The sequence below is a fragment of the Salmo salar genome, chromosome ssa05 (genome assembly GCF_905237065.1).
Source record: "Salmo salar chromosome ssa05, Ssal_v3.1, whole genome shotgun sequence".
NCBI classification, from domain to species: domain Eukaryota; kingdom Metazoa; phylum Chordata; class Actinopteri; order Salmoniformes; family Salmonidae; genus Salmo; species Salmo salar.
Genome location: NC_059446.1, coordinates 2,743,470 through 2,765,932, shown reverse-complemented (window position 1 = coordinate 2,765,932; position 22,463 = coordinate 2,743,470). Strand labels below are relative to the sequence as shown.

Genomic DNA, 22,463 nt, shown 5'->3' with positions numbered 1-22,463 from the left:
TACAATGAGGTAGTATTGATGCAGTATACTGTCATTATACAGTACAATGAGGTAGTATTGATGCAGTATTGAGGTAGTATACTGTCATTATACAGTACAATGAGGTAGTATTGATGCAGTATTGAGGTAGTATACTGTCATTATACAGTACAATGAGGCAGTATTGATGCAGTATTGAGGTAGTATACTGTCATTATACAGTACAATGAGGTAGTATTGATGCAGTATTGAGGTAGTATACTGTCATTATACAGTACAATGAGGTAGTATTGATGCAGTATTGAGGTAGTATACTGTCATTATACAGCACAATGAGGTAGTATTGATGCAGTACACTGTCATTATTCAATACAATGAGGTAGTATTGATGCAGTATTGAGGTAGTATACTGTCATTATACAGCACAATGAGGTAGTATTGATGCAGTACACTGTCATTATTCAATACAATGAGGTAGTATTGATGCAGTATTGAGGTAGTATACTGTCATTATACAGTACAATGAGGTAGTGATGGCCACCTCTCCGTACTGGCCATGTGATGTGTGTGTGACTGTGTGTAACCTCTGGTTTGTCACAGCCCATAGTTTGTGATGTGTGTCATGGCGAGGGAATAACCAGTGATTCTGCTCTCTCTCTGTACTGGCCTGACTCACTGGACACACCCTACAGTGACCTCAACATCGTCCTCACTGATCTGATGCTACAATGTGGCAGGATGACAACCTATTCCCTACATAGTGCCCTATTTTTGACCAGTGCCCCACTTTTGAATAAGGGGCCCCCGTAGGGCCCTACTTTTGACCAGGGCCCATAATGCACTACTTTTGGGTTTGACGGTGGGGTTGTCCCTCCAGAGATGGTATCCTAGTCACGGTCCCCTCCAGAGATGGTATCCTAGTCATGGTCCCCTCCAGAGATGGTATCCTAGTCATGGCCCCCTCCAGAGATGGTATCCTAGTCATGGTCCCCTCCAGAGATGGTATCCTAGTCATGGTCCCCTCCAGAGATGGTATCCTAGTCATGGTCCCCTCCAGAGATGGTATCCTAGTCATGGTCCCCTCCAGAGATGGTATCCTAGTCATGGTCCCCTCCAGAGATGGTATCCTAGTCATGGTCCCCTCCAGAGATGGTATCCTAGTCATGGTCCCCTCCAGAGATGGTATCCTAGTCATGGTCCCCTCCAGAGATGGTATCCTAGTCATGGTCCCCTCCAGAGATGGTATCCTAGTCATGGTCCCCTCCAGAGATGGTATCCTAGTCATGGTCCCCTCCAGAGATGGTATCCTAGTCATGGTCCCCTCCAGAGATGGTATCCTAGTCATGGTCCCCTCCAGAGATGGTATCCTAGTCATGGTCCCCTCCAGAGATGGTATCCTAGTCATGGTCCCCTCCAGAGATGGTATCCTAGTCATGGTCCCCTCCAGAGATGGTATCCTAGTCATGGTCCCCTCCAGAGATGGTATCCTAGTCATGGTCCCCTCCAGAGATGGTATCCTAGTCATGGTCCCCTCCAGAGATGGTATCCTAGTCATGGTCCCCTCCAGAGATGGTATCCTAGTCATGGTCCCCTCCAGAGATGGTATCCTAGTCATGGTCCCCTCCAGAGATGGTATCCTAGTCATGGTCCCCTCCAGAGATGGTATCCTAGTCATGGTCCCCTCCAGAGATGGTATCCTAGTCATGGTCCCCTCCAGAGATGGTATCCTAGTCATGGTCCCCTCCAGAGATGGTATCCTAGTCATGGTCCCCTCCAGAGATGGTATCCTAGTCATGGTCCCCTCCAGAGATGGTATCCTAGTCATGGTCCCCTCCAGAGATGGTATCCTAGTCATGGTCCCCTCCAGAGATGGTATCCTAGTCATGGTCCCCTCCAGAGATGGTATCCTAGTCATGGTCCCCTCCAGAGATGGTATCCTAGTCATGGTCCCCTCCAGAGATGGTATCCTAGTCATGGTCCCCTCCAGAGATGGTATCCTAGTCATGGTCCCCTCCAGAGATGGTATCCTAGTCATGGTCCCCTCCAGAGATGGTATCCTAGTCATGGTCCCCTCCAGAGATGGTATCCTAGTCATGGTCCCCTCCAGAGATGGTATCCTAGTCATGGTCCCCTCCAGAGATGGTATCCTAGTCATGGTCCCCTCCAGAGATGGTATCCTAGTCATGGTCCCCTCCAGAGATGGTATCCTAGTCATGGTCCCCTCCAGAGATGGTATCCTAGTCATGGTCCCCTCCAGAGATGGTATCCTAGTCATGGTCCCCTCCAGAGATGGTATCCTAGTCATGGTCCCCTCCAGAGATGGTATCCTAGTCATGGTCCCCTCCAGAGATGGTATCCTAGTCATGGTCCCCTCCAGAGATGGTATCCTAGTCATGGTCCCCTCCAGAGATGGTATCCTAGTCATGGTCCCCTCCAGAGATGGTATCCTAGTCATGGTCCCCTCCAGAGATGGTATCCTAGTCATGGTCCCCTCCAGAGATGGTATCCTAGTCATGGTCCCCTCCAGAGATGGTATCCTAGTCATGGTCCCCTCCAGAGATGGTATCCTAGTCATGGTCCCCTCCAGAGATGGTATCCTAGTCATGGTCCCCTCCAGAGATGGTATCCTAGTCATGGTCCCCTCCAGAGATGGTATCCTAGTCATGGTCCCCTCCAGAGATGGTATCCTAGTCATGGTCCCCTCCAGAGATGGTATCCTAGTCATGGTCCCCTCCAGAGATGGTATCCTAGTCATGGTCCCCTCCAGAGATGGTATCCTAGTCATGGTCCCCTCCAGAGATGGTATCCTAGTCATGGTCCCCTCCAGAGATGGTATCCTAGTCATGGTCCCCTCCAGAGATGGTATCCTAGTCATGGTCCCCTCCAGAGATGGTATCCTAGTCATGGTCCCCTCCAGAGATGGTATCCTAGTCATGGTCCCCTCCAGAGATGGTATCCTAGTCATGGTCCCCTCCAGAGATGGTATCCTAGTCATGGTCCCCTCCAGAGATGGTATCCTAGTCATGGTCCCCTCCAGAGATGGTATCCTAGTCATGGTCCCCTCCAGAGATGGTATCCTAGTCATGGTCCCCTCCAGAGATGGTATCCTAGTCATGGTCCCCTCCAGAGATGGTATCCTAGTCATGGTCCCCTCCAGAGATGGTATCCTAGTCATGGTCCCCTCCAGAGATGGTATCCTAGTCATGGTCCCCTCCAGAGATGGTATCCTAGTCATGGTCCCCTCCAGAGATGGTATCCTAGTCATGGTCCCCTCCAGAGATGGTATCCTAGTCATGGTCCCCTCCAGAGATGGTATCCTAGTCATGGTCCCCTCCAGAGATGGTATCCTAGTCATGGTCCCCTCCAGAGATGGTATCCTAGTCATGGTCCCCTCCAGAGATGGTATCCTAGTCATGGTCCCCTCCAGAGATGGTATCCTAGTCATGGTCCCCTCCAGAGATGGTATCCTAGTCATGGTCCCCTCCAGAGATGGTATCCTAGTCATGGTCCCCTCCAGAGATGGTATCCTAGTCATGGTCCCCTCCAGAGATGGTATCCTAGTCATGGTCCCCTCCAGAGATGGTATCCTAGTCATGGTCCCCTCCAGAGATGGTATCCTAGTCATGGTCCCCTCCAGAGATGGTATCCTAGTCATGGTCCCCTCCAGAGATGGTATCCTAGTCATGGTCCCCTCCAGAGATGGTATCCTAGTCATGGTCCCCTCCAGAGATGGTATCCTAGTCATGGTCCCCTCCAGAGATGGTATCCTAGTCATGGTCCCCTCCAGAGATGGTATCCTAGTCATGGTCCCCTCCAGAGATGGTATCCTAGTCATGGTCCCCTCCAGAGATGGTATCCTAGTCATGGTCCCCTCCAGAGATGGTATCCTAGTCATGGTCCCCTCCAGAGATGGTATCCTAGTCATGGTCCCCTCCAGAGATGGTATCCTAGTCATGGCCCCCTCCAGAGATGGTATCCTAGTCATGTCTGATTTCCCATCAAAAGCTTTTGGTCCATATCAACGTTCTCTGTTGTTTTGTGATTGGGGGATGCAGCAGCCATGGTTAGTATTGTAGTGAGGGTCACGGTAAACTAAAGGTTTTCTTAGATAACAGCACTAGAAGGTTATGATTCTACAATCAGTGGCAAAGACAAACAAAACAATTAAAGTTCCATAAAGTAAAACCCACTTTCTAATAATGGGATACAGCAATCTAATACCAGTGGTTAATTACAAGATATTTCCATGAGCTATATAATAAAAATAGGAGCCAGACACAGAACGAATTGGCTAAAACCCTTGTAGATTTGTTAGTTAGAATGACGGGGCAGTGCCGAGCAACGCGATAGAAAACCAATGGTATGTTAGTTAGAAACTAAAAATACTAGTGTACGATTTTGTCCAATATTTTAAAATGGACCAAAAAAAAAAAAAAAATGTGTTTTTGTTTTAAAAACAAGGAGGTTTCTAATTGACTCCTTTTGAACGGTAGTGTATGTATACAGACACCTTTATATAGCCTGATACCAGCGCTGGTGTAGTCCTAAATCACTATCTACCACATCCGAGAGTAATAGGCCAAGCATGAATATGATCACTACCTGAAGTAAGAGAAAACATTTAAAAATGTAGGCGAAAGATTATAGAGTCCCACTCCCCTGAGAAACACTGATCAACACTTTGGTTCCTACCCTGTCACAATAAGACCTCCATAGGGATCCTATTGGTATTCTAACTCCTAATTTTATGAACGCCTCCCTGGCTTTTTTTTTTTTCTTTCTTCCATTCGTTGTCATGACAAACACTGCATTCAAAGTACCCAGTAGTATGTTCTAACTATAGAATCATTCCATTTCCACGATTCCAACATTTCACACGAGTGTTGTTGTTGTTGTTGTTGTGCGTGACCTCAGGGTGGCAACACTTTCATGGGGATTTCTCCATTCTGATGGTTTTATAACTTTTCAAATCAAAACGTCAACCAAAAGATGATCTGATTTCAGATCATTTCCACACCCTGCCACATGAGGCTGCACAATACTGGGAAGAAATTATAGGCCTGATTTGGACCAAAATATTGCAATTTGACTTGGAATTTCGATGAAAACACGCGTGTGGCCTCACGTGGCCATGTACCTGCTGCCACCCCAGGGTCATACAACAGGTGTACATGGTATGTATGTGTTAATAAATGACCTCCTATATAAAGTTAGTACCTTCAGACAGTAATGCAGTATATTCAGACAGTAATACAGTATATAAACAGTGGATATGAATGAATGTATAATATACTCACAATCACAGTGTAAGTTTGGCAAACTGATGTTCAAACTCACATCAATCTTCCCACCACTGTTCTTATCAGGGTCATCCACATACAGCTCGTTAACACTAAGGGAAGATAAGACAGAGAGACAGACAGAGAGAGAGACAGACAGAGAGACAGAGAGACAGAGCAGAGAGACAGAGAGACAGAGAGACAGAGAGACAGAGAGACAGAGAACAGAGAGACAGAGACAGAGAGACAGAGACAGAGAGACAGAGACAGAGAGACAGAGACAGAGAGACAGAGACAGAGAGACAGAGACAGAGAGACAGAGACAGAGAGACAGAGACAGAGAGACAGAGACAGAGACAGAGAGACAGAGAGAGAGAGAGAGAGACAGACAGAGACAGAGACAGAGACAGAGACAGAGAGACAGAGAGAGAGAGAGAGACAGAGAGAGAGACAGAGGTTAGATATACCTGTAGATAATTTAGACAAGCATTCAAGTTATAGAACAAGGAGCATCTTTCAAGGAACACACTAAGTGGGAGAGATAAACCATCTCCATTAGAGATCCCTTAATGTTCTGATTCACCCCCAGCTGTCACAATGTACCCACAATGTCCTGATTCACCCCCAGCTGTCACAATGTACCCACAATGTCCTGATTCACCCCCAGCTGTCACAATGTACCCACAATGTCCTGATTCACCCCCAGCTGTCACAATGTTCTGATTCACCCCCAGCTGTCACAATGTACCCACAATGTTCTGATTCACCCCCAGCTGTCACAATGTACCCACAATGTCCTGATTCACCCCCAGCTGTCACAATGTACCCACAATGTTCTGATTTCACCCCCAGCTGTCACAATGTCCTGATTTCACCCCCAGCTGTCACAATGTACCCACAATGTCCTGATTTCACCCCCAGCTGTCACAATGTCCTGATTTCACCCCCAGCTGTCACAATGTACCCACAATGTCCTGATTTCACCCCCAGCTGTCACAATGTACCCACAATGTTCTGATTCACCCCCAGCTGTCACAATGTACCCACAATGTCCTGATTTCACCCCCAGCTGTCACAATGTACCCACAATGTTCTGATTTCACCCCCAGCTGTCACAATGTACCCACAATGTCCTGATTCACCCCCAGCTGTCACAATGTACCCACAATGTCCTGATTTCACCCCCAGCTGTCACAATGTACCCACAATGTTCTGATTTCACCCCCAGCTGTCACAATGTACCCACAATGTCCTGATTTCACCCCCAGCTGTCACAATGTCCTGATTCACCCCCAGCTGTCACAATGTACCCACAATGTCCTGATTTCACCCCCAGCTGTCACAATGTACCCACAATGTTCTGATTTCACCCCCAGCTGTCACAATGTACCCACAATGTCCTGATTCACCCCCAGCTCTCACAATGTCCTGATTCACCCCAGCTGTCACAATGTCCTGATTCACCCCCAGCTGTCACAATGTCCTGATTTCACCCCCAGCTGTCACAATGTACCCACAATGTCCTGATTTCACCCCCAGCTGTCACAATGTACCCACAATGTCCTGATTCACCCCCAGCTCTCACAATGTCCTGATTCACCCCCAGCTGTCACAATGTCCTGATTCACCCCCAGCTGTCACAATGTCCTGATTCACCCCCAGCTGTCACAATGAACCCACAACGTTCCTCGTCCTGCTAATTGTGATAAAAGTACATCGGTGCTTCTTTGTCATCTAATTTCCTTTCCATCCCTCCCCCTTGCTCATCTCACCCAGCACAGGAGAAGCTGTCCTCCCTTCCTCCCCCAATCTCAAGCTGACTCATGCACACAGTCCTAATAACCCGTCAGAAAGAGGTCTCAGTGTTTGTGACGGCACCAGACGCGTCACAAAGCATCATAATGACCACAAGACATCCTCATTCTTGATCAACACTTTGTTACGTTTCTGTCTTTGTTGCGTCTTTAAAAGAAAAGGGAAATAAATACGATTTTGGGCATTTTTTTTTTTTTACATTTCACACGTGAAGACTAGAAAGAGTGGAAAGATGGTCTCTAACCAACACTGATTTGTCCAGCATTGTAAGGACAGATGAAGTCCCTAATTAACACTGATTTGTCTATCATTGTAAGGACAGATGAAGTCCCTAATTAACACTGATTTGTCCAGCATTGTAAGGACAGATGAAGTCCCTAATTAACACTGATTTGTCCAGCATTGTAAGGACAGATGAAGTCCCTAATTAACACTGATTTGTCTAGCATTGTAAGGACAGATGAAGTCCCTAATTAACACTGATTTGTCCAGCATTGTAAGGACAGATGAAGTCCCTAATTAACACTGATTTGTCTATCATTGTAAGGACAGATGAAGTCCCTAATTAACACTGATTTGTCCAGCATTGTAAGGACAGATGAAGTCCCTAATTAACACTGATTTGTCCAGCATTGCAAGGACAGATGAAGTACCTAATTAACACTGATTTGTCTATCATTGTAAGGATAGATGGTCTCTAACCAACATCGTAAAATGGTAAAACTCTTACGTCTATAATGTATTTTTGTTGTGCGTATGGACCCCAGGAAGATCATCTCTCAAACAGACGTCGTTATGGCATCAGCTAACGAGGATCCATATACAAATGAAGGAGGGGAGACGAAGTCCCAAACTAACATTGATTTGGAGTGAGATATGTTGGCGTCAATGTAATAGTTAAGGGTTAGGATAACCAAGGTAGACTCCACCATGCACTTCCCATCTCCCTCACTAGCTTTAAGCACCAGCTGTCAGAGCAGCTCACAGATCACTGCACCTGTACATAGCCCATCTGTAAATAGCCCATCTATCTACCTACCTCATCCCCATACTGTAATTATTTAATTATCTTGCTCCTTTGCACCCCAGTATCTCTACTTGCACATTCATCTTCTGTACATCTACCATTCCAGTGTTTAATTGCTATATTGTAATTACTTCGCCACCATGGCCTATTTATTGTCTTACCTCTCTTATCTCACCTCATTTGCACACGCTGTATATAGATTTATCTATTGTTATTGACTGTATGTTTGTTTTACTCCATGTATAACTCTGTGTTGTTGTATGTTGTCGAACTGCTTTGCTTTATCTTGGCCAGGTCGCAGTTGGAAATGAGAACTTGTTCTCAACTGGCCTACCTGGTTAAATAAAGGACTTGTTCTCAACTAGCCTGCCTGGTTAAATAAAGGACTTGTTCTCAACTAGCCTACCTGGTTAAATAAAGGTGAAATAAATATGTTTCCCCACTGTATCTCAGACTACACGGGGTGAAGGTAATCTGACCCAAGATCTGTGGTTAACACAGAAGACCTGGTGATGTCCTGTACTCACAGTTCGCTGGTTATGAATGATGTCTGTTCAAAACATCTGTATGTGAAGGGTATTTCTACGTCTGTGTGTTTTAGGGGGGAAACCCCCTCGAGATGTGGACCAGGAGACAGAACAATAAACAGACTGTTTTATTAACTTCCACCGAATGTCTCTGGGTTTGAAACCACATGCACGTCAGGTAGTTTCAGTATTTAATGTGTCAGTGGAGGTAGAGGGGTATATATAAATATATCAGGTACTTTCAGTATTTAATGTGTCAGTGGAGGTCGAGTTGGTGTGAGTAATATATAAAAACCAGGTACTTTTAGTATTTAATGTGTCAGTGGAGGTAGAGGGGTACTTTAATGGAGGTAGTATATATATATATATATATATATATATATATATATATATATATATATATATATATATATATATATATATATATATATAGGTAGTGTGAGTATATATATAAGGTACTTTTAGTGGAGGTAGAGGTAGAGTATATATATATAGTGGTAGTGGTGGTGTGAGTATATATATATATATATATAAGGTACTTTTAGTGGAGGTAGAGGTAGAGTATATATATATAGTGGTAGTGGTGGTGTGAGTATATATATAAGGTACTTTTAGTGGAGGTAGAGGTAGAGTATATATATATAGTGGTAGTGGTGGTGTGAGTATATATATATATATATATAAGGTACTTTTAGTGGAGGTAGAGGTAGAGTATATATATATAGTGGTAGTGGTGGTGTGAGTATATATATATATAAGGTACTTTTAGTGGAGGTAGAGGTAGAGTATATATATATAGTGGTAGTGGTGGTGTGAGTATATATATATATATATATATATAAGGTACTTTTAGTGGAGGTAGAGGTAGAGTATATATATATAGTGGTAGTGGTGGTGTGAGTATATATATATATATATATAAGGTACTTTTAGTGGAGGTAGAGGTAGAGTATATATATATAGTGGTAGTGGTGGTGTGAGTATATATATATATATATAAGGTACTTTTAGTGGAGGTAGAGGTAGAGTATATATATATATATATATATATTAGTGGTAGTGGTGGTGTGAGTATATATATATATATATATAAGGTACTTTTAGTGGAGGTAGAGGTAGAGTATATATATATAGTGGTAGTGGTGGTGTGAGTATATATATATATATATATATATAAGGTACTTTTAGTGGAGGTAGAGGTAGAGTATATATATATAGTGGTAGTGGTGGTGTGAGTATATATATATATATATATATAAGGTACTTTTAGTGGAGGTAGAGGTAGAGTATATATATATATAGTGGTAGTGGTGGTGTGAGTATATATATATATATATATATATATATATATAAGGTACTTTTAGTGGAGGTAGAGGTAGAGTATATATATATAGTGGTAGTGGTGGTGTGAGTATATATATATATATATATAAGGTACTTTTAGTGGAGGTAGAGGTAGAGTATATATATATAGTGGTAGTGGTGGTGTGAGTATATATATATATATATATAAGGTACTTTTAGTGGAGGTAGAGGTAGAGTATATATATATAGTGGTAGTGGTGGTGTGAGTATATATATATATATATAAGGTACTTTTAGTGGAGGTAGAGGTAGAGTATATATATATAGTGGTAGTGGTGGTGTGAGTATATATATATATATATATATAGGGTACTTTTAGTGGAGGTAGAGGTAGAGTATATATATATATAGTGGTAGTGGTGGTGTGAGTATATATATATATATATATATAAGGTACTTTTAGTGGAGGTAGAGGTAGAGTATATATATATAGTGGTAGTGGTGGTGTGAGTATATATATATATATATATATAAGGTACTTTTAGTGGAGGTAGAGGTAGAGTATATATATATAGTGGTAGTGGTGGTGTGAGTATATATATATATATATATAAGGTACTTTTAGTGGAGGTAGAGGTAGAGTATATATATATAGTGGTAGTGGTGGTGTGAGTATATATATATATATATATAAGGTACTTTTAGTGGAGGTAGAGGTAGAGTATATATATATAGTGGTAGTGGTGGTGTGAGTATATATATATATATATAAGGTACTTTTAGTGGAGGTAGAGGTAGAGTATATATATATAGTGGTAGTGGTGGTGTGAGTATATATATATATATATATAGGTACTTTTAGTGGAGGTAGAGGTAGAGTATATATATATAGTGGTAGTGGTGGTGTGAGTATATATATATATATATATAAGGTACTTTTAGTGGAGGTAGAGGTAGAGTATATATATATAGTGGTAGTGGTGGTGTGAGTATATATATATATATATATAAGGTACTTTTAGTGGAGGTAGAGGTAGAGTATATATATATAGTGGTAGTGGTGGTGTGAGTATATATATATATATATATAAGGTACTTTTAGTGGAGGTAGAGGTAGAGTATATATATATAGTGGTAGTGGTGGTGTGAGTATATATATATATATATAAGGTACTTTTAGTGGAGGTAGAGGTAGAGTATATATATATAGTGGTAGTGGTGGTGTGAGTATATATATATATATATAAGGTACTTTTAGTGGAGGTAGAGGTAGAGTATATATATATAGTGGTAGTGGTGGTGTGAGTATATATATATATATATATATATAAGGTACTTTTAGTGGAGGTAGAGGTAGAGTATATATATATATATATATATATAGTGGTAGTGGTGGTGTGAGTATATATATATATATATATAAGGTACTTTTAGTGGAGGTAGAGGTAGAGTATATATATATAGTGGTAGTGGTGGTGTGAGTATATATATATATATATATATAGGTACTTTTAGTGGAGGTAGAGGTAGAGTATATATATATAGTGGTAGTGGTGGTGTGAGTATATATATATATATATATATATAAGGTACTTTTAGTGGAGGTAGAGGTAGAGTATATATATATATAGTGGTAGTGGTGGTGTGAGTATATATATATATATATATATATATATATATAAGGTACTTTTAGTGGAGGTAGAGGTAGAGTATATATATATAGTGGTAGTGGTGGTGTGAGTATATATATATATATATATATAAGGTACTTTTAGTGGAGGTAGAGGTAGAGTATATATATATAGTGGTAGTGGTGGTGTGAGTATATATATATATAAGGTACTTTTAGTGGAGGTAGAGGTAGAGTATATATATATATAGTGGTAGTGGTGGTGTGAGTATATATATATATATAAGGTACTTTTAGTGGAGGTAGAGGTAGAGTATATATATATAGTGGTAGTGGTGGTGTGAGTATATATATATATATATATATAAGGTACTTTTAGTGGAGGTAGAGGTAGAGTATATATATATATAGTGGTAGTGGTGGTGTGAGTATATATATATATATATAAGGTACTTTTAGTGGAGGTAGAGGTAGAGTATATATATATATATAGTGGTAGTGGTGGTGTGAGTATATATATATATATAAGGTACTTTTAGTGGAGGTAGAGGTAGAGTATATATATATAGTGGTAGTGGTGGTGTGAGTATATATATATATATATAAGGTACTTTTAGTGGAGGTAGAGGTAGAGTATATATATATAGTGGTAGTGGTGGTGTGAGTATATATATATATATATAGGTACATTTAGTGGTGGTAGAGGTAGAGTATATATATATATAGTGGTAGTGGTGGTGTGAGTATATATATATATATATATATATATATATATAGGTACTTTAGTGGAGGTAGAGGTAGAGTATATATATATAGTGGTAGTGGTGGTGTGAGTATATATATATATAAGGTACTTTTAGTGGAGGTAGAGGTAGAGTATATATATATAGTGGTAGTGGTGGTGTGAGTATATATATATAGTGGTAGTGGTGGTGTGAGTATATATATATAGTGGTGGTGTGAGTATATATATATATAGTGGTGGTGTGAGTATATATATATAGTGGTAGTGGTGGTGTGAGTATATATATATAGTGGTGGTGTGAGTATATATATATAGTGGTAGTGGTGGTGTGAGTATATATATATATAGTGGTAGTGGTGGTGTGAGTATATATATATATAGTGGTAGTGGTAGTGTGAGTATATATATATATATATAGTGGTGGTGTGAGTATATATATATATAGTGGTAGTGGTGGTGTGAGTATATATATATATAGTGGTAGTGGTGGTGTGAGTATATATATATATATAGTGGTAGTGGAGGTAGAGGTAGAGTATATATATATAGTGGTGGTGTGAGTATATATATATATAGTGGTAGTGGTGGTGTGAGTATATATATATAGTGGTAGTGGTAGTGTGAGTATATATATATAGTGGTGGTGTGAGTATATATATATAGTGGTGGTGTGAGTATATATATATATATAGTGGTAGTGGAGGTAGAGGTAGAGTATATATATATAGTGGTGGTGTGAGTATATATATATAGTGGTGGTGTGAGTATATATATAGTGGTGGTGTGAGTATATATATATAGTGGTAGTGGTAGTGTGAGTATATATATATAGTGGTAGTGGTGGTGTGAGTATATATATATAGTGGTGGTGTGAGTATATATATATAGTGGTGGTGTGAGTATATATATATAGTGGTGGTGTGAGTATATATATATAGTGGTGGTGTGAGTATATATATATAGTGGTAGTGGTGGTGTGAGTATATATATATAGTTAGTGGTAGTGGTGGTGTGAGTATATATATATAGTGGTAGTGGTAGTGGTGGTGTGAGTATATATATATAGTGGTAGTGGTGGTGTGAGTATATATATATATAGTGGTAGTGGTGGTGTGAGTATATATATATATATATAGTGGTAGTGGTGGTGTGAGTATATATATATATAGTGGTAGTGGTGGTGTGAGTATATATATATATAGTGGTGGTGTGAGTATATATATATAGTGGTGGTGTGAGTATATATATATATATAGTGGTGGTGTGAGTATATATATATATATAGTGGTGGTGTGAGTATATATATATAGTGGTGGTGTGAGTATATATATATAGTGGTGGTGTGAGTATATATATATATAGTGGTGGTGTGAGTATATATATATATATAGTGGTAGTGGAGGTAGAGGTAGAGTATATATATATAGTGGTAGTGTGAGTATATATATATAGTGGTGGTGTGAGTATATATATATAGTGGTGGTGTGAGTATATATATATATTAGTGGTGGTGTGAGTATATATATATATATGTGGTAGTGGAGGTAGAGGTAGAGTATATATATATAGTGGTAGTGTGAGTATATATATATAGTGGTGGTGTGAGTATATATATATAGTGGTGGTGTGAGTATATATATATATATAGTGGTAGTGGAGGTAGAGGTAGAGTATATATATATAGTGGTGGTGTGAGTATATATATATAGTGGTGGTGTGAGTATATATATATAGTGGTGGTGTGAGTATATATATATAGTGGTAGTGGTAGTGGAGGTAGAGGTAGAGTATATATATATAGTGGTAGTGGTAGTGGAGGTAGAGGTAGAGTATATATATATAGTGGTAGTGGTGGTGTGAGTATATATATATAGTGGTAGTGGTGGTGTGAGTATATATATATAGTGGTGGTGTGAGTATATATATATAGTGGTGGTGTGAGTATATATATATAGTGGTAGTGGAGGTAGAGGTAGAGTATATATATATAGTGGTAGTGGTAGTGTGAGTATATATATATAGTGGTAGTGGTAGTGGTGGTGTGAGTATATATATATAGTGGTAGTGGTGAGTATATACTTACATTTCAGTGGCTATGAATCCTTTCAGCTCAGAGAGGAACAGGAACAACATGAAAACACAGCAGATAATGGACACTGGAGGAGAGGATGAGGGAGGAGAGGAGAGGATGAGGGAGGAGAGGAGAGGAGAGGATGAGGGAGGAGAGGAGAGGATGAGGGAGGAGAGGATGAGGGAGGAGAGGATGAGGGGGAGAGGAGAGGGGAGAAGAGTGGGGAGAGGAGAGGATGAGGGAGGAGAGGAGAGGATGAGGGAGGAGAGGAGAGGATGAGGGAGGAGGAGAGGATGAGGGAGGAGAGGAGAGGATGAGGATGAGGGAGGAGAGGAGAGGATGAGGGAGGAGAGGATGAGGGAGGAGAGGATGAGGGGGGAGGGAGGAGAGAGAGAAGAGTGGGGAGAGGATGAGGATGAGGAGAGGAGAGGATGAGGGAGGAGAGGAGAGGATGAGGGAGGAGAGGATGAGGGAGGAGAGGAGAGGATGAGGATGAGGGAGGAGAGGAGAGGATGAGGGAGGAGAGGATGAGGGAGGAGAGGATGAGGGGGAGGGAGGAGAGGGGAGAAGAGTGGGGAGAGGAGAGGATGAGGGAGGAGAGGAGAGGATGAGGGAGGAGAGGAGAGGGAGAGGATGAGGGAGGAGAGGAGAGGATGAGGGAGGAGAGGATGAGGGAGGAGAGGAGAGGATGAGGGAGGAGAGGATGAGGGAGGAGAGGATGAGGGAGGAGAGGAGAGGATGAGGGAGGAGAGGAGAGGATGAGGGAGGAGAGGAGAGGATGAGGGAGGAGAGGAGAGGAGAGGATGAGGGAGGAGAGGAGAGGATGAGGAAGGAGAGGAGAGGAGAGGATGAGGAAGGAGAGGAGAGGATGAGGGAGGAGAGGATGAGGAAGGAGAGGAGAGGAGAGGATGAGGGAGGAGAGGAGAGGATGAGGGGAGGAGAGGAGAGGATGAGGGAGGAGAGGATGAGGATGAGGAGGAGAGAGGAGAGGATGAGGAGAGGAGAGGATGAGGAAGGAGAGGAGAGGATGAGGAAGGAGAGGAGAGGAGAGGATGAGGGAGGAGAGGAGGAGAGGATGAGGGAGGAGAGGAGAGGATGAGGGAGGAGAGGATGAGGAGGAGAGGAGGAGAGGATGAGGGAGGAGAGGATGAGGGAGGAGAGGAGAGGATGAGGGAGGAGAGGATGAGGAAGGAGAGGAGAGGAGAGGATGAGGGAGGAGAGGAGGGAGGAGGAGAGGAGAGGATGAGGGAGGAGAGGAGAGGATGAGGAGAGGAGAGGAGAGGATGAGGAGAGGAGAGGATGAGGGAGGAGAGGAGAGGATGAGGGGAGGAGAGGAGAGGATGAGGAGGAGAGGAGAGGATGAGGGAGGAGAGGAGAGGATGAGGGAGGAGAGGAGAGGATGAGGGAGGAGAGGAGAGGATGAGGGGGAGAGGAGAGGATGAGGATGAGGGAGGAGAGGAGAGGATGAGGGAGGAGAGGATGAGGGAGGAGAGGATGAGGGAGGAGAGGAGAGGATGAGGGGGGAGAGGAGAGGATGAGGATGAGGGAGGAGAGGAGAGGATGAGGGAGGAGAGGATGAGGGAGGAGAGGATGAGGGGGGAGGGAGGAGAGGGGAGAAGAGTGGGGAGAGGAGAGGATGAGGGAGGAGAGGAGAGGATGAGGGAGGAGAGGAGAGGATGAGGGAGGAGAGGATGAGGGAGGAGAGGAGAGGATGAGGATGAGGGAGGAGAGGAGAGGATGAGGGAGGAGAGGATGAGGGAGGAGAGGATGAGGGGGGAGGGAGGAGAGGGGAGAAGAGTGGGGAGAGGAGAGGATGAGGGAGGAGAGGAGAGGATGAGGGAGGAGAGGAGAGGATGAGGGAGGAGAGGATGAGGGAGGAGAGGAGAGGATGAGGGAGGAGAGGAGAGGATGAGGGAGGAGAGGATGAGGGAGGAGAGGATGAGGGGGGAGGGAGGAGAGGGGAGAAGAGTGGGGAGAGGAGAGGATGAGGGAGGAGAGGAGAGGATGAGGGAGGAGAGGAGAGGAGAGGATGAGGGAGGAGAGGAGAGGATGAGGGAGGAGAGGATGAGGGAGGAGAGGAGAGGATGAGGGAGGAGAGGATGAGGGAGGAGAGGAGAGGATGAGGGAGGAGAGGAGAGGATGAGGGAGGAGAGGAGAGGATGAGGGAGGAGAGGAGAGGATGAGGGAGGAGAGGAGAGGAGAGGATGAGGGAGGAGAGGAGAGGATGAGGAAGGAGAGGAGAGGAGAGGATGAGGAAGGAGAGGAGAGGATGAGGGAGGAGAGGATGAGGAAGGAGAGGAGAGGAGAGGATGAGGGAGGAGAGGAGAGGATGAGGGGAGGGAGGAGAGGAGAGGATGAGGGAGGAGAGGATGAGGATGAGGGAGGAGAGGATAATGAGGGAGGAGGAGAGGAGAGGATGAGGAAGGAGAGGAGAGGATGAGGAAGGAGAGGAGAGGAGAGGATGAGGGAGGAGAGGAGGAGAGGATGAGGGAGGAGAGGAGAGGATGAGGGAGGAGAGGATGAGGGAGGAGAGGAGGAGAGGATGAGGGAGGAGAGGATGAGGGAGGAGAGGAGAGGATGAGGGAGGAGAGGATGAGGAAGGAGAGGAGAGGAGAGGATGAGGGAGGAGAGGAGGAGAGGATGAGGGAGGAGAGGATGAGGGAGGAGAGGAGAGGATGAGGGAGGAGAGGAGAGGATGAGGGAGGAGAGGAGAGGATGAGGGAGGAGAGGAGAGGATGAGGGGGAGGAGAGGATGAGGGAGGAGAGGAGAGGATGAGGGAGGAGAGGAGAGGATGAGGGAGGAGAGGAGAGGATGAGGGAGGAGAGGAGAGGATGAGGGAGGAGAGGAGAGGATGAGGGGGGGAGAGGAGAGGATGAGGATGAGGGAGGAGAGGAGAGGATGAGGGAGGAGAGGATGAGGGAGGAGAGGATGAGGGAGGAGAGGAGAGGATGAGGGGAGAGAGGAGAGGATGAGGGAGGAGAGGAGAGGATGAGGGAGGAGAGGATGAGGGGAGGAGGAGAGGGGGAGAAGAGGGAGGAGAGGAGAGGATGAGGGAGGAGAGGAGAGGATGAGGGAGGAGAGGAGAGGATGAGGGAGGAGAGGATGAGGGAGGAGAGGAGAGGATGAGGATGAGGGAGGAGAGGAGAGGATGAGGGAGGAGAGGATGAGGGAGGAGAGGATGAGGGGGGAGGGAGGAGAGGGGAGAAGAGTGGGGAGAGGAGAGGATGAGGGAGGAGAGGGAGAGGATGAGGGAGGAGAGGAGAGGATGAGGGAGGAGAGGATGAGGGAGGAGAGGAGAGGATGAGGATGAGGGAGGAGAGGAGAGGATGAGGGAGGAGAGGATGAGGGAGGAGAGGATGAGGGGGGAGGGAGGAGAGGGGAGAAGAGTGGGGAGAGGAGAGGATGAGGGAGGAGAGGAGAGGATGAGGGAGGAGAGGAGAGGAGAGGATGAGGGAGGAGAGGAGAGGATGAGGGAGGAGAGGATGAGGGAGGAGAGGAGAGGATGAGGGAGGAGAGGATGAGGGAGGAGAGGAGAGGATGAGGGAGGAGAGGAGAGGGGAGGATGAGGGAGGAGAGGAGAGGATGAGGGAGGAGAGGAGAGGATGAGGGAGGAGAGGAGAGGAGAGGATGAGGGAGGAGAGGAGAGGATGAGGAAGGAGAGGAGAGGAGAGGATGAGGAAGGAGAGGAGAGGATGAGGGAGGAGAGGATGAGGAAGGAGAGGAGAGGAGAGGATGAGGGAGGAGAGGAGAGGATGAGGGGAGGGAGGAGAGGAGAGGATGAGGGAGGAGAGGATGAGGATGAGGGAGGAGAGGATGAGGATGAGGGAGGAGAGGAGAGGATGAGGAAGGAGAGGAGAGGATGAGGAAGGAGAGGAGAGGAGAGGATGAGGGAGGAGAGGAGGAGAGGATGAGGGAGGAGAGGAGAGGATGAGGAGGAGAGGATGAGGGAGGAGAGGAGGAGAGGATGAGGGAGGAGAGGATGAGGGAGGAGAGGAGAGGATGAGGGAGGAGAGGATGAGGAAGGAGAGGAGAGGAGAGGATGAGGGAGGAGAGGAGGAGAGGATGAGGGAGGAGAGGATGAGGGAGGAGAGGAGAGGATGAGGGAGGAGAGGAGAGGATGAGGGAGGAGAGGAGAGGATGAGGGAGGAGAGGAGAGGATGAGGGGGAGGAGAGGATGAGGGAGGAGAGGAGAGGATGAGGGAGGAGAGGAGAGGATGAGGGAGGAGAGGAGAGGATGAGGGAGGAGAGGAGAGGATGAGGGAGGAGAGGAGAGGATGAGGGGGGAGGGAGGAGAGGGGAGAAGAGTGGGGAGGAGAGGGGGGTAGGAGAGGAGAGGGGAGAAGAGGGGGAGGGAGGAGAGGATGAGGAGGAGAGGAGAGGATGAGGGGGAGGGAGGAGAGGAGAGAGGATGAGGGGAGAGGAGAGGAGAGGATGAGGGGGGAGGGAGGAGAGGGGAGAGGGGGGAGGGAGGAGAGGATGAGGGGAGAGGAGAGGAGAGGAGAGGAGGGGAGGGAGGAGAGGAGAGAGAAGGGGATATACACAGTTAGATTTGTTTACTGAGCGGTACACACTGCTATTAAACCAAATAAAGGATTTTGGGCTGAGACCCCCCCCATTATGGGCTGCAGTCCATCAGCCTAAAACTTCTAGAACCTTCTAAAGCTTCCATAATCTACTAGAGAATAACCCTCCAATGAGCAGCAGTTTCTAGCCTTGGCCGTAGTCCATTACCAATGGTTTCTAGCCTTGGCCGTAGTCCATAACCAATGGTTTCTATCCTTGGCCGTAGTCCATTACCAATGAGCAGTAGTTTCTAGCCTTGGCCGTAGTCCATTACCAATGAGCTGTAGTTTCTAGCCTTGGCCGTAGTCCATTACCAATGGTTTCTATCCTTGGCCGTAGTCCATTACCAATGAGCAGCTGTTTCTATCCTTGGCCGTAGTCCATTACCAATGGTTTCTATCCTTGGCCATAGTCCATTACCAATGAGCAGCGGTAGTTTCTAGCCTTGGCCGTAGTCCATTACCAATGAGCAGCGGTACTTTCTAGCCTTGGCCGTAGTCCATTACCAATGAGCAGCGGTAGTTTCTAGCCTTGGCCGTAGTCCATTACCAATGAGCAGCGGTAGTTTCTAGCCTTGGCCGTAGTCCATTACCAATGAGCAGCTGTTTCTATCCTTGGCCGTAGTCCATTACCAATGAGCAGTAGTTTCTAGCCTTGGCCGTAGTCCATTACCAATTAGCTGTAGTTTCTAGCCTTGGCCGTAGTCCATTACCAATGGTTTCTATCCTTGGCCGTAGTCCATTACCAATGAGCAGTAGTTTCTAGCCTTGGCCGTAGTCCATTACTAAGCTTGGGTGGTAAACCGGATAGTTGTAAATTTCGAAAAAGCCACAGGATGGTTTTGTTAATACAGTCAAATGATTCATGTTATTTTTTTTTTTACTAATCTGAATATTTGTAGCTACTTTAAGTAAAAATCTGCAGTCAACTTGTGCAATACGTCAGGAGATCTCTCTCCCCCTCTCTCCCTCTCTCTCCCTCTCCCTCTCCCCCTCTCCCCAATATGAAGCTCACCGTAGTTTCCCAGAACAGGTGAGTCAGTCGGGTGTCTGAAAGCGAGAGCAGTGAGTCCAGAGCGTTCTGTATCTATTGGCGAGTCTCTGTTGTACATCGCACATGAGGTGGTGAAGTTACACTTGTATGCAATTCACTGCTAAATGTTTGCCATCAGATATCTTATAAACGACATTCTGCCAGAAGTCAAAGATCTCTGGATGATGAACCTGTAGTTGCCATTTTTCCCTGCTGTTCCTCCTGTGTTCTTCCCCCCTCTGCTCTGTGTACACATGCTGCTCTTCCTACTCTGTTCTCCCCCCCTCTGCTCTGTGTACACATGCTGCTCTTCCTACTCTGTTCTCCCCCCCTCTGCTCTGTGTACACATGCTGCTGTTCCTCCTCTGTTCTTCCCCCCTCTGCTCTGTGTACACTTTCTTTTCTTCAAATTTAACATTTATTTAACTAGGCATGTCAGTTAAGAACAAATTCTTATTTACAATGACGGCCTACCCCGGCCGACGCTGGTGCCAATTGTGCGTCGCCCTATAAGAACTCCCAATCACGTCCGGTTGTGATACAGCCTGGATTCGAACCAGGGTCTGTAGTGACGCCTCTAGCACTGAGATGCAGAGCCTTAGACCGCTGCGATACAGCCTGGATTCGAACCAGGGTCTGTAGTGACGCCTCCAGCACTGAGACGTAGTACCTTAGACCGCTGCGCCACTGGGGAGCATCACAACTTTGTTCATCTCATTCACATTTTTTTTATTAATTTCACCTTTATTTAACCAGGTAGGCCAGTTGAGAAAAAGTTCTCATTTCCAACAGCGACCTGGCCAAGATAAAGCAAAGCAGTTCGACAACATACAACAACACAGAGTTACACATGGAGTAAAACAACATACAATCAATAATACATGTCCACACTCACCGGGAAAAAAAATGACATTTGGTAGCTACTAGCTATGCTTGTACAACTTTATGAGCTGAATGTGCCCGTCTTTGCAATTAGTTTAATGTTCGTTTTCACTTGATAGCATTTAAGCTAACAGCGTCTATGATATCTCACTATTAGTTTCTGCTCATTTTATTAGCATTCTGGTAATAGAGGCCCAAATGGGTTTTTTCTTGCGTTTTTAGTGCCCCCTTGTGTGCTATGCCGGTAACACAGTAAATCCTGGGATCAGACGATCCCAGGACGATACCGCCCAAGCCTAGTCCACACTCAAAGTTGGTTACTAAAATGGGTCTTATTTTGGCGTATAGACTAGCTAGATCAATTACGTACCAAAGACATCTTAATAAATCGATGTTTAAATGTTTTTCCTGTCATGTGTAATAAGCTATTAGGCTTCATATTGTACAACGGGCACAATCAGTATTTTAATTCTGTTTTTTTGGGGGGGACTTGGGCTGATAAACCTATGCATCAGCTCTAATATGGTAATGAGTGTTTTGAATAAAATCAATCACCTTAGAAATCGCTGTGACCACGTTTCCCACTCACTTTCAGCCTGTTGTTGAATTTCTTTATTCAAATTGATCATCACAGTGAGATTACTTTTTTTTTTTTAAATGATACACCAGCATTGCTTGCTGTTTGGGGGGGGGGGTTTTAGGCTGGGTTTCTGTACAGCACTTTGAGAATATCAGCTGATGTAAGAAGGGTTATATAAATACATTTGATTTGATAAGAGTTTTGATTGCATTTGCAATGTCAGAGCGGTAGGATGGACAATAGAGCGCTGAGTACCAGGCCGTGGAGCGGCAGATAACCTGCGGTTAAGAGCGTTGGGCCAGTAACCCGAAAGGTCGCTAGTTTGAATGCCCGAGCCGACTAATCTGCCAACGTGTCCTTGAGCACGGCACTTAGTCCCTAATTGCTCTGGATATGAGCGTCTGCTAAACGATTCAACTTGTAAATGTTAGCGGGTTGGATAACGCATGTCCACGAGAGGAGATCGCCGCGACTCAACGGTCACGTGGAATTTGACCGCTGGTGTGGCTGTAATACGGTCAACAGTCCCCATCGTGAAAACACTAGTTCTGGCCAACCATCCGCTGAAGGGAAAATCATCCCACAGCTGAATGTTATTGGACTGGTCCTTTGGTGCGGTCTGCCCGACGCATCACCGGGGGCAAACTACCTGCCCTCCAGGACACCTACACCACCCGATGTCACAGGAAGGCTAAAAAGATCATCAAGGACAACAACCAACCGAGCCACTTCCTGTTCACCTCCGCTATCATCCAGAAGGCGAGGTCAGTACAGGTGCATCAAAGCTGGGACCGAGAGACTCAAAAACAGCTTCTATCTCCAGACCATCACCAGACTGGGGCTATGGGGAGGAGGGAGGGGCTATGGGGAGGAGGGAGGGGCTATGGGGAGGGGCTATGGGGAGGAGGGAGGGGCTATGGGGAGGAGGGAGGGGCTATGGGGAGGAGGGAGGGGCTATGGGGAGGAGGGAGGGGCTATGGGGAGGAGGGAGGGGCTATAGGGAGAAGGGAGGGGCTATAGGGAGGAG

General features: G+C 45.2%; 1 protein-coding gene across 1 annotated transcript in view; it reads right to left on the bottom strand.

Annotated features, from left to right (window-relative positions):
* Positions 1 to 22,463, bottom strand: part of LOC106591131 (endoplasmic reticulum-Golgi intermediate compartment protein 1) — an 87,702-nt gene that overhangs the window by 52,673 nt on the left and 12,566 nt on the right. The window contains exons 3-4 of the mRNA XM_045717813.1: positions 14,391 to 14,463; positions 5,277 to 5,371 (exon numbers count right to left, since the gene is read on the bottom strand). Of these exons, the coding sequence (XP_045573769.1) occupies positions 5,277 to 5,371; positions 14,391 to 14,463 (168 nt within the window). The remainder of the gene's footprint in view (positions 1 to 5,276; positions 5,372 to 14,390; positions 14,464 to 22,463) is intronic.